Below are 12,737 nucleotides of genomic sequence, written 5' to 3'. Positions count from 1 at the left end.
TTCTCCCTTCTTCTCTCACGGACGACCCGTGTGGACGAGATGAGACTTTGCATTTTTATTGCACCATCATATATAATAATTATGAAAATAAAAATCATCAAAAATAATCAATCTCTCTCTCAAATTTAAAAATATATATATATATATATATTTTTTTTTTTTTAAATAATTGTACAAGTAAAATATTTCCTAAATATATCTTAAGTTTTATTCTAATGTTACAACTCAACCAAACTTATGAATATGTTTAATTATTCCATTACAACGCAATTTATTCCCAATAATAAAGACTATCATTCCTTCTTAAAAAATAAAAATCATTCCTATCGTAATCTCTATTCAGTATACCAAATGTGTCCTAAGAGAGAAGCTAAAAATGCAAAAACAAAACTAACATTAAAGAGAACCATAAGTAGACCTGGTAAAATGCACATTCTTCTTATGCATAATATTTTCCTCTATGAAAAAGTGAAGGGAAAAAAAGATCAATCAACTACAAACAGGTATCACCAATGAAATGATTGTGAGAAATGATTTGCATTTGAAGAGAATTTTTACACTGGAGTTTCAAATATGCCTAACTAATGGTATTTCAATATATAATTACATATTGGAATGATAGTAAATGACATGAACAAAATATACAACCCCACTCCTCCCTTCTCTCTCTCTCTCTCTCCTCACCAAAAGACCAAAAAGAGGGTGGAAGGGGGGAGTGGAAATTTTCCAAGAAGAATAAAGGTGTTACAGATCCAACTCCTCTATTGTTTTTTTTTTTTTTTTTTTTTTTTTTTTTTTTTTCAGATTGACAATAAATCAGCCAGTGAAGCAAAACTGTGAAGTATGAACGAAGTGGAGCTTTTGCCATCAGCCTTGGCCACATATAACCTGTATGATTTGTCAGCAAAGCATATTAATTAATGAAAAAGATAAAAGCTAAAACTTTGAGCAAGACATAACTTAGGATCATAAAAAGATGCAGTTGCAAAATTCTAGAACTTCTCTGACTTTACTGTCTCATGTTTTATGATGATTGTCTTACAGTTTACAGACACCCTTAACCATATTTAAACTTAGCAATAGGCCCTGGACTAGATTAGTTTTCACTTGCCCACAAAATGAGAGGCCCTTTCCCTGTATAGATTGTTTCAGTTTGTTTTGTACCATACTTGTTAAAAAAGTGATTCTAAAATAAATTACAAGCTTTGGTTTTACAAAACCTTTTGGATAATGCCAAGAGAGAGAATCTCTAAGTTTGAAAAATCAATTTTGATAGTAAAGATTAGGGTAAATTACAAAGTTGATCCCTATTCTTTAGTCCCTAACCTTTCGATTGTATCAATTTTGTCCCTAAAATTTTCAATGTCGTGTCAATTTAATCTCTGTTATTATTAGATGGAAAAATTTAATGTGTCAAATAGAATAATAAAAAATTATTATTTATCATATGCCACATCAACTGTTAATTGTATAACCATTTACCACATCAAATTATTAAAAATAAAACCCAAATTAAAATTTAAACACTTGAAATCAGTATCTCTCTCTCTCTCTCTCTCTCTCTCTCTCTCTCTCTCATTAAGATGTTCTTTGGTTTGGTTTTGGGTTTGATAGATCTGAAGGTTTTTCAGATTCGTAGATGTTCTTTCCTAATTCAATGTTTTTTCTTCTATAATTAGAATTGAGAGCAACCGAGTTTCTATTTATGAAAGAAACTAGTTTGCAAAGATCCAAACGTTATTTGAGCGGAAAATTTTCAAACTTTTGAGGTTTTTGCTCCTGTTGTCCTTTTTCACCTTGCTCTTTTCTTGCTATTTTTCAATTTAGAGGCTCTTCTGGGAAAAAACACAGGTGAAATTTTATAAAGAGAGCCATGGGATTACCAATAATATCAACCTTTTACGGTTTTTTGCCTCTGTTCTCCTTTTTCTCTTGCTCTTTTCTTGTTGATTTTTTCCAATCCAGAGGCTCTTATCCTAGCCGAGCTATACATGAAACAAACTTGGAAACACAAATACTAAGAAGTCCTTTGTGCTTTGATTAGATGTGTTTGGCAGCTAAGAATCTGAAAGAAAAAAAAAATATTGCAAGTTGATTTTTTTTGGGTAAAGAGATGGAGATGATATTGACTAGGACTAACAAAAGAGAAATATATTTTAGTGAGATGATACTGTGTGCATATTTTAATTTGGATTTTTTTACTATAAAATAATCTAATGTGGCAATGCAACTGGCAGTTGATGTGGCAACGAACATAATTTTTTATTATTCCATTTGATATGTCATTTTTTTTTTCCATCCAAGAGATAACAACAAGAACCAAATTGACACAACACTAAAAATGTTAAGGACCAAATTGACACAATTGAAAAATTAAGGACCAAATTGAGATATGCCGTAAAGGATAGGAACCAATTTTGTAATTTACCCTGAATATTAAAAAGAAAAAGCCAAAATTCCATCCTGAGTTATTGAGAATTTACGCATAGGTAAGATTATAGTTTACCAGATTAATTCCAGAACTGCCATTTGTAATACCAAATGCATCTCCACATCAGAGGTGAAGCAAAACTGTGACTGATGTCTTCAAATATCGATAACAGTAGGCGGCAATCTCCAGTAATTCCATGAATTAAAATCCTCCTGCAATCAGGGAAGTTAAAAACCAAAAAATATGCAGTATTCCTTCAAATACAAAAATTAAAAATTAAATAAAAAAACAAGACCTGAAAACCATGAAAAAAATTTTCCATGCAGTGAGGATTGGGCATGTAAAGTTACTTAAGCTAACATCCAATTCCTTCACATCAAAGAATTAATTAAGTAGAGGATGGGCATGTACAGTTACTTAAGCTGACATCTAACTCAGTTTATACACTACTCATGTGAAGGACTGAAAATTTGAAATCAAGACCATAATAAAAAGTAGGATTACTTTTCACATGAGAGAAAATATTACAAGGAACTCCTGAACCTCGTTGCCTTCTGCAACCAATGTGCCAAGAGAAAATTTCCAGGTGCAGGAAAAAGAAAACAGGGGTAGAGCAGCTGGATATGCTGATTTCAATTTCTTACTCGCTGCTCATGTGAAGGACCGAAAATTTGAAAACAAGACCATAATAAAAAGTAGAATTACTTTTCACATGAGAGATATTACAAGGAACTCCTGAACCTCATTGCCTTCTGCAACCAATGTGCCAAGAGCAAATTTCCAGGTGCAGGAAAAAGAAAAGAGGGGTAGTGCAGCTGGATATGATGAGTTTCAATTTCTTACTCACTGCTTTTCAAAAGAGCTCCTCAATGATTGCTACTTTAAGAATTAAAAAGAGTCGTACTTAATATATATATATATATATATACACACACGCAAACAAAAAAGGATTGCAAGATAAACCTGCTCAGAAGAGGACATTGATGGAAACATGCCATTCACAAGAGCATGAAGTGTGCTATATGATCTGGTATCAACACGACGGTTAACAGCAACCTCACCCTGCAAACCAAATACATTAGAAAATTTGGTATAACAATATTAGAGGTTTAAGATTGCTATTTTTAAACAAGGCATTAAATTACCTTGGGATTAATAATGAAGATTTTTCCTTTTGGGATTCCAACCTTAATGTAGCTGAACTCATCAGTATCTCTGTTTCCAAAACCAGCATAGAATGGATTGCAATCAGAAGGAAACAGAGCCTTGATATCCTAGAAAAAAGGAGAACAAAAGCTCATTAAAGGCCTACTAGATGATTCGTCAACCATCCAACAAATGCTCTCTCTCTCTCTCTCTCTCTCAAACTGTCTACTTAAGTGTGCAGGTAGGCTTCAGATCCCAACTATAAGCATGTTTTTAGAAATTTGAAGGAAAATAATACCATGAGATAGATCATGGGTTGCCCCTGCTCAGGACCAAATTTAAAGTGAGAATGTAAAAAAGGGTATCCTATGCATCATGCTGTTTCTTTACACATGACACAAAGTTGAAACCCATCATGTGACTCACTGAACCTACATTTTCTTATCATAACTATAAAATGACTTCATGCACCAAGTGTCTGATAGACATTCCACAAAAGTTGATCAGCAAGCATAATGTCTTTCAGATAGTATCATGTTTCACAAAATAATGAAATGGGCATTCATGGAGAATATAGAATCTCTGCCCAAACATTTAAAAATCAAATAGCAGAAAAGTTCAGGATGTTAATGGATTACATAACAAAAGAATTATTAGGAGAAGTAATAAGTTGCATATGTCAAAATAGATTAGTAACAGCAGGGGACTAACCTCTAGGCATGAGATCTTGAATTCATGAGGAGCGCGCCTGATAACTGAGAAAACAGAGAGGATCTCAGATCACAACTAAAAATAAGAAAATAACTGGTGACCAACGACTTCTAACATGATCAAAGCATTGATATATGAAATCAAAAATGTGATAAAGAAGGAAGTATTAACTATGTATAGGCTGAAAAAACATTCTAATTGGTGAGTAGAAATTTAAATATGGCTATTTATCTGTGTAATAAGGAAGAATCTGATATCATTTTTTACTTTTGATAATGTAGGGAACTTTTCTAAAGAAAAGCCATTTGGACTCAATCCTAGCAAGTAAAACCTACAGACAACTGAAATCACCCGCTAAAATTTAATCTAAGGTCATTCACCCCTGACGGGCTAAGTAGTTTAAGAATCTGATGTCACATTACCTTAATTCTTTAAGGCAGTTCAGACTGAAAATTCTGTTACCAGGATTAGTACAGGGCATACCAAGGGACAAATAAGATGCTTGAGAATGATACACAGCATTGATTGCAAAATGAAAGTAACCCTTGTTAATGTCCTCAAAAAGATTGCATATACCACTAGTTACCTTCTCGATATAAAGAAGGAAAAAGTCCATCAGGGGAAATAACAACAGGCCCATCCGGTAAAGCCTTCCCATCCTGTACATATTAAAACAAGAAAATAAACATAAAACTGGTACTTTCTTGATTTGGATGTTTCAACCTCAAATAGAGAATCAAGCCTCAATTTCTTTAAGCATTACCTGCTTAAGGTTGAATAGAAATTGTCTAGTGTGATAGGCCTGTGAAATTGCACGTGCACTAAGAAAAAGTAATTGATACCCATTTTCCTGCAACACATGGAAAAGAAGGGAAAAAAATACTTAGTTCTGTGTACAACTATGTTGTTGTTGGACATGGTAACAAAGAGAAACTATATACATTCTATTTTTCCAAAGACAACTCAAAATGGGGAAAATTAAGAAATAAAACATAAAACAGAACAGTAAGCTTTCTAAAGCCACAAAGAATAATGAGACAAAAAGCATTTTATACCAATAACATGAATTGCATTTGTAGGACAATAAAATTGTACACTGAATATCTTGGTGGAAGACAGGTTATAGAAAATAGCTTGCATTTCATTTGTTGGTGATGATACCATAGACTAAATAGTTTGGTGGACTAAAGATGTGCCTACCAATTGGACTATTCAGAGCCAACCCCACAAGAATTTTCCTAATGTGAAATTTGTGATTAATGCAATATGAAATGTTGACTTCAACCAGTATATGATCTGAACAATACCAAGTATTCTAATACATAGCATCATAAGCAACAAACCTTAATAGCTGAATATAAATGTGCAACGCCTGTCTGTGACCAATCAACTCCAACCATCGGCATGAACTGACCTAGAACATCCGATCTGTAATAACAATGCAAGAAAAGAGGAATCAGATATGTCACTAATAATCCCAGCCTTCACCAAAGTAAGATTTTCAACAAAAGAGTGCTCAATTTATCAGCCAGCTAATGCTAAAGCCACACACACTATAAAGCATTGACCAAAATGTACAAAAATACTAAGGGAGCAGGGTACTATGCAGCCCATGCTTCTAGCACAAATATGCATGTGACGAACACAAGAAAAGAGAAAAATCTTCACCTTCACCTTTTGTCACTTTACAGCTCTGTACATTATTCTTTCATCCATACTGGAAGTTACTACCATTATGCAGTCAATTTAACCAAACTTCACACTCAAATCTTTACCCTACTCACATCCAACACTAATCCCAGAGAATAACCAATACATAGGCAGGTTAAAAACAAGTATACCAAAAAGAAGAACAGAATAATCCACAATTCTGAAACCAAAAAAATAAAAATAAAAAAATAAAATAAAAGAAACAGATGGGCCACCATCTTTCCTTCCCTAATACATAAAAGCAACCATTGTAATAACCCATGTTTTACTAACCACCACGCAACCAACACAGATTGTTTAATGAACTATAACTCAAAATTTAAGGAAGGGAAAATAAAGGCCACTTTGCAGGAGAAAATACCCAAAACAGCCTCTAGACTAGATATCTCAACACCTCCTCAAACAACACCCTAATGAAAGTCTTTACATAACTCTTCATTCCTTTCCATTGCATGACATCCTCCCTGCTCCTACATTCCACAGGTCACTATAACTTTGTATAGTAAAAAGAATGAAAAAATAGGTTGGAAAGAACCTAACCTATTAGCCTATCCTTACTCCCATTGATACAAATGACCTCTCTGAACCTGGTCCGAAGGTTTTAAATTTCAAAAACATCAGTGATATTGGCAGGGTCCAGTCAAAACTATATGTTACCAATATCCGAGATATCAGCTGATATTTTCATGAAGGCCAGATTTCATTATTTTATTACTTTGAAATTTTCTGATAAGTTTCCAATACTTTCCATTATGTCAGCTGTAAACCTGAAATACTTCAGTTTTACCCTTTTTTGAGTTTTTCATATATTTTTTTGCAATATATCTAATATCATATATTGCCAGTAAGTTTGATATATCAGCCAACGTATTTGATATTTTAAGATAGATTTCTCATTTTTCATTACCATTACCGCTATATCATGAGCAACTGCGATACATCAGCAATATTTTTAACCATCCTTATTCTTACACAATGCTTAGAATCAACAACAAGGGTTTCTATTGAGCCAAAATTAAAAGAAGGAAATAATAATCCAACTTTTGCAGAATGAAGGAAACCCAAACTGCCCATAGGTAGACATTTTTCCAACTCCTATAAAAAACATTACAATGAAATGACTTCACCTAGACTCTTATTTGCTGCACACCCTTACAGTACCCAACGAAAAATAGCTTCTTTAGATTTGCTAAACCAATTCCAGGGCTGTCACGCTATAATTTGTCCAAAATATTGCGAACAAAAATTGGTCATACCGAATGCACAAAGCTCCAATTTTGCAAGGTCTAGGATAGGTGATTGTATAAGTTGTATAAGTTGGAAGGAACATAATTTTACTCCTAGTACTGACAGTGACAGTTGAACCAAGGGAAAGCCACATATGGTAAATGAAGAGTTCACGCCTTTCCTAACTTCCTTCCAATTCCTAAAGGTCTAATAAATGTAGTCTACCAACATTTGGCGATAACCATGCCTAAATCCAGCACTCTTAGTATCAAACTTTCTTTAAAAGAGGGGGAATGAAAGCTAAATGACATATATTAGCCTTTTCTAAACACTTTTACACACCTAACAATGCCTCTAAAAGTAGACAAGGAGGGGTAAAGAGAGAGAAACTAAAATAATCCAAGTTTGATAAACTTAAGATTGCAACATATCATGCTAGGATGACATTGATGTATTTTATTACTCCAAATAAACCGAAGGCTCAAAAAGTAGACAGCAAGAAAAGGATCTGGCATTTGTGGTCTACATTGGAAGCCTTCGCCATCCCATTCTGTAACTTTACTTCTTTCATCCATCCATGAGGCTGTTAAGGAAAAATGACAAGGGGAATGCTAATTTAGAGAAGAGGAAGATACACCTTAACATTGTTCCTGATTTGATTGTTCAGTTAGGATAACTACAATAAGTATCTCAAGGTAACTATATCCACTGCTTTGGTTCTGTAATCTATATTAATTTTATTTGACTACAATTAAATACCCTAGAGTTTTCTTATTTGCTAAAATAACACAAGAATGTAAGAAATTGAACTAAACAACATAGAACATGCACTTCAAATTTAGTCATTTTCACAAACAAGGCAACAAGAAAAACCCTATTTCACTAAACAGAGATAATACCCTTACTTTGTAATTGTCCCATCCACATCTGAGATGACTATACGAGTGTTCCATTTCCACAAATATATTCTGGCATCAACCTGTAGAGTAACATGAGTACATATAAGCACCCAGAAAATAGAAAATAACAATAATAATAATAATAATAATGTGTGTGTGTGTGTGTGGAGTAAACTACAGCTAGAAAAAAGAGATTTCCAAACAAAATATGCAAAAAAACCTGCTGTTTCCCCAGCATTGCAGTGGAGAATGTGAAGGTTACTGTGTTCTTCCCTTCCTTCAAATTCAAGGATGCCAGTTGCTCAGATGTTGGAGTGATTGCCCTCAACATCCTTTTTACGACCTTTGGTTTAAGCACATTTTTGTCTCCATCCCTCCAGGTGGTGCACTCTGAAGCATTCTCAGCACCAGAAACTCTGGCATCATTTGGAGCTGGCTGCATACCGTTCCTGGATCTTGATTTCCTTAAAGAAAAGGGCCAAATCCTCCAGCTTCCACCAGGGGATACATTGAATTTTGATGGATCTCCTGAAAGAGGTTTTTCAACTTGGTCAACAGCTATCATGCCTTTTGGTTCAAATATTTGTTCATTTCCAAATAAAACCATCCCTAACACAATATGACCAGCCACATCCCATGGGAAATATCAGCCACCAAATTTGACTACAAGCCTATCATCCTTAACAAACCTAGGACCTAGAGAGTTAAATTTATTTATATCCAATTTTATAGCATCAATTGCTTGAGAAGCAGCATCAGCCCCCCATCCCTTCATACAAGAAGTGCTTGCAAAGAGATCTCTCTGCATGAAGCACAATACATGTGACTTTCTCTAATCTTCTGCTTATGGAGCATACAAAAATAAACAAATGAAATCATTCAATTTGTTTTCCATTGCAATAATAGCAATATGCTTTTATTTGGAGTGAATTAATCCATAAATGGAAATTAAGTTGTTTCAATACGGACTTTGGATACAATGTTATCACAGAAAGGAGATAATATCTTTTTTTTTTTTTTTTTTTTTGATACCATAATGTCACTTTGAACACACTATGAGTGATAAGACGGAATAAGTTCAATTACATTTTTAAAAGGGGAAAATTAAACTTTCATTACTCTTTGGGGAATTTGGACAAAGCACTGAAATGAAGTCATTTGTTTATTTTTTTATCAAAATGTAAATGTCATGCAAGTGCACATTCAATCCGTCTTACCAACTGCAGGAATGGCAAGAACATTTATAGGCTCCCCTGAAATCTCGGTGTTCTCAGTAGTTGATTGTTCCCCAGCCAATTGTGAATCTTTGTCTGACCTTATACAGCTTGAATCATATTTACCCTGCATCTTTGAATTCAAGGATATGGATCTCGAGTCCAGTGAGTGTCTGAGAGGACACTGAACATCACGTGCATCTGGATTTTCAGTGTGAGACCACAAATTGGGCAATGATTCTACCAGCCGCCCAACTTCCTTACCAGAAACCTTATGACTTCTAGGTATTATAATGGGCCTTGATGTTACCTTTGATTTTTCTATCTCAAGATCAGTCCGTGGATTCTCTTGAACAAACTTTTCAGAAGACGAATATGACTCATTGTTTTCATTGACTTGCCCATTCACTTCTTCAATGATTTCATGAGAATCAGGACTAAATGAGGGGCTTTCTTTATCTACATTCTCTGGAGATGTTGACTCCATGTGTTGTACCTGACTGATTTGAAATTCTTCAAGGTCATTGAAGGGAAACTGACCTTCCTCTGAACTCGCTGATGACAATGTACTTATTGCTTTTGGAGGGAGACAATCACCAATAGACTCCAAAGAAGATTGGAACTTGCTAGTTAATTCTTCATCCTTCTTCTCTTCTTCATCTTGAACTTGATGACCTGAGTTACTAAAACTAGAAATGGTGCAAATGGTCTGTGACTCAACTTTGTCAGCTGGGCCAAGTGTTTGGTCTGGGGTGACCATTTGGGCATAGGTTTCTGGAACTGTCAGTGGCTCTTCAAGATCCATCACATTGCACCGATGAATGCAAGAATGAGAAGGATTCAGTTGTTGAGAATGATTCTCAGGAACCTCCACCGTTTCTGTCTGCAATTCATCATCTTCAGCAACTTGAAGAGTAACTGTATCCTGATAAAGAACTTCTAAGACCTCAGTGTCAACAACTTATAAGTCTATAACAATTCAAGAAACAAAATTAGCTGATATGTAATTTCTATTTTAGTTCATAGCAGTTTTTCACTGTCAACTATCTTTGTACCATTAGATAATTTGCAATGAGGCTACATGCTAAAAAGCCTAATCTTGTTCAAATACTACTTTATTAATTATAAACCAGATGTTGGTTAAAACAGTACCTCGGATACTAGTTCAGTTGTTGGATGCAACAATTCAGCATTCATGTGATCTTCCCCATCTTCTTCGCTAACAAGGTACATCGTTTCAGAAGTTTGTTCACTGGTACCATTCATTGCCACTATAAATCTCTCTGATGCTTCACAATATATAAAGGATTGAGCCCTATCTGTTTCGCTCTCCTCCTGGGAAATTCCACAGCCTGTTAAAACATCCCCTAAAACCTGTTCCTCATCAATATGCTTTCCAGGGTGTTCTTCAAGCTGAATCGAACATTGAACTTTTGCATTTTCATCATGTTCGATATCCCCATCAATCTTTCTTGATACCATAGAGACCGTCTCACATTTCTCTTCCAAAACATTTTCATCTGCCATGGAATTTTCAGTAACTTGTTCTGGAGAGCTAAAGCAGGGCACTTCCATTCTAGTTTCATCAACAAAACTCTGTGGATTCTCAAAGCTGGAGACAGAAATGTCCCCCTTTTGCTCATCGTGGGAACCAGTTTCTTCATGTAACACACATTGGTCCAAACCATTTTCCACACTATTATCTACAGATGAGTTCACCTGACCTTTTCCATCATTAATCTGCACATCTTTCTCAGCTTTATCTTTCCTCGATTTATTACCACCAAGATTAGTAGACCACCTCACCTCCAAGAGGTCGGCCGCAATCTCAGCACGCTTCAATGAGTCAGCCCTTGCCGCACCAGCATCCCCATCTTCCTCCTTCATTGATCTCCGTCCAAAAACAAGCCCAAACATCCGTGACCGCCGCGAACCAGACCTTGTCATAACCTTCCCATTCCTCACATCAATCTTATCAACTGAATTTTCATAATTGTAACTTTTGGACTTCAATGGCCGCCTATCATTCTTGGCCTTGGATTCCCCGTCCATCTCATCCCCAGAGGACAATGAGAATGGCACAATTTCCCCTTCTTCTACATCTACCTCTCTAAGAAAGTAAGCCTCCCCTTTATGATCCAAATACATGTGGAAATTAGCTTCCACTCCATTGACACCAATCTTGACCACCTTCTCCTTAGACTTCAAAACCCCTTGAAATTTTCCAAACCTGATATACCAAGGTGAGGACTTAAAGCTCCCATCTCGCTGTTCAACTACAATAATATCCACAGCTCCGCCAAATGGATGAAATGGGCCAGACACTTTGGTTATGTAGCTACCTAGCCTCTCCACCGCATACATCTTTTCAATACTCAGGATTTCTCAAACAAACCCGAGTAACAAAATCTCAAAATCCAATCATACTTCAAATCTATCTGATTGCACCCCCACAAAAATATGTGAGGCTTTAAAAAAAAAATCAAGAACCCACCTTTATTCAATAAAGTATCCTATGATTCAAAATTACAACGTACCCAGATCATAAAATCACAAATTTTTGAAAACCCAATTGATTACAACTCAAAAAATTTCACAACTTTAGGCTCAAAAGCAATTAATACTTAAGATTAAAGATATATAAGAGACTAAGATCGTGGATATAATACAACAACTAAACGTAATTAATTAAGTAAAGAATAATTAAACCTGGTTCAGACTATGTCTCTCTCTAACTTTTTAAAAGATGACCCTGTGAAAAAGAAGAAAGGCTCACAACTAACAAAACCCAAATAGTTAAAACGAACCGCCAAGAAGAAGAGAGAGCAGTTGGGGCAAGCAAGCAAAAATAAAAGCATATTCGCTTTTATTTATTCGAATGTGCTAAACCCATCATCATTGAGATAGAGTGTCCCAGCTGATCAAAAAAAATGACAACGCATTTTTCAATAGACTGGTATTATTCCTTTTATATTTTTCTCATTCAAATTTCAAAGTATAATAATTAAGAATAAGAATATGAAAAAAAAAAAATGAACGGAAAAATGGGTGTGAGAGACTGTGAGTCATGAAACTGACCTGGAGAGAAGAAGAAGCCTATGGCTTATAGATTCGTGAGGATCTATACGGGGAGAGAGAGAAAGATAGTGCGCGTGTCAGCGTGTGTGTGTTGGATTTGGAAAAGTCTTGCAATGCAATGCATGGTGGGAGTAACACGTCATAGGATGTTTGAGATTTTTGAAGTTATTTAAAGTTAGGTAGGTGGAACTCAGAACCAGTTTGAATTAGGTGTGACCAACAAAATGTTCCATCCAATTAAGTTCTATGATGACGTTGCGATGTCTTTGATATTTATTTACTGGGAGAAGGATTTGCTACTAAGTTAAAGTAACCCTGTAA

General features: G+C 35.1%; 1 protein-coding gene across 3 annotated transcripts; it reads right to left on the bottom strand.

The window, feature by feature from the left end:
- Positions 1 to 518: 518 nt before the first annotated feature.
- LOC112017540 (phosphatidate phosphatase PAH2) lies at positions 519 to 12,536 on the bottom strand. 3 transcript variants are annotated; one of them, XM_024050003.2, is made up of 13 exons: positions 12,417 to 12,536; positions 10,491 to 12,255; positions 9,342 to 10,263; positions 8,345 to 8,652; positions 8,131 to 8,204; positions 5,632 to 5,716; positions 5,052 to 5,138; positions 4,875 to 4,947; positions 4,289 to 4,332; positions 3,577 to 3,705; positions 3,395 to 3,493; positions 2,507 to 2,643; positions 519 to 888 (listed from the first exon to the last, which is right to left on the bottom strand). In XM_024050003.2, exons 2-12 carry the CDS (start codon positions 11,700 to 11,702, stop codon positions 2,587 to 2,589), a joined length of 3,090 nt encoding a protein of 1,029 aa, XP_023905771.2. In that variant the 5' UTR covers positions 11,703 to 12,255; positions 12,417 to 12,536; the 3' UTR covers positions 519 to 888; positions 2,507 to 2,586. The 3 variants fall into 3 exon arrangements, with proteins under 3 accessions (XP_023905771.2, XP_065625027.1, XP_023905772.2); XM_065768955.1 differs by having other exon boundaries at positions 10,491 to 11,776; XM_024050004.2 differs by lacking the exon at positions 12,417 to 12,536 and adding an exon at positions 1,884 to 2,065 and having other exon boundaries at positions 10,491 to 12,385.
- Positions 12,537 to 12,737: the final 201 nt, after the last annotated feature.

The sequence above is a fragment of the Quercus suber genome, unplaced genomic scaffold (genome assembly GCF_002906115.3).
Source record: "Quercus suber isolate HL8 unplaced genomic scaffold, Cork oak 2.0 scaffold_1027, whole genome shotgun sequence".
Classification (NCBI taxonomy): domain Eukaryota; kingdom Viridiplantae; phylum Streptophyta; class Magnoliopsida; order Fagales; family Fagaceae; genus Quercus; species Quercus suber.
Note: the sequence above shows the minus strand (reverse complement) of the source record. Positions and strands in the feature narration are given on the sequence as shown.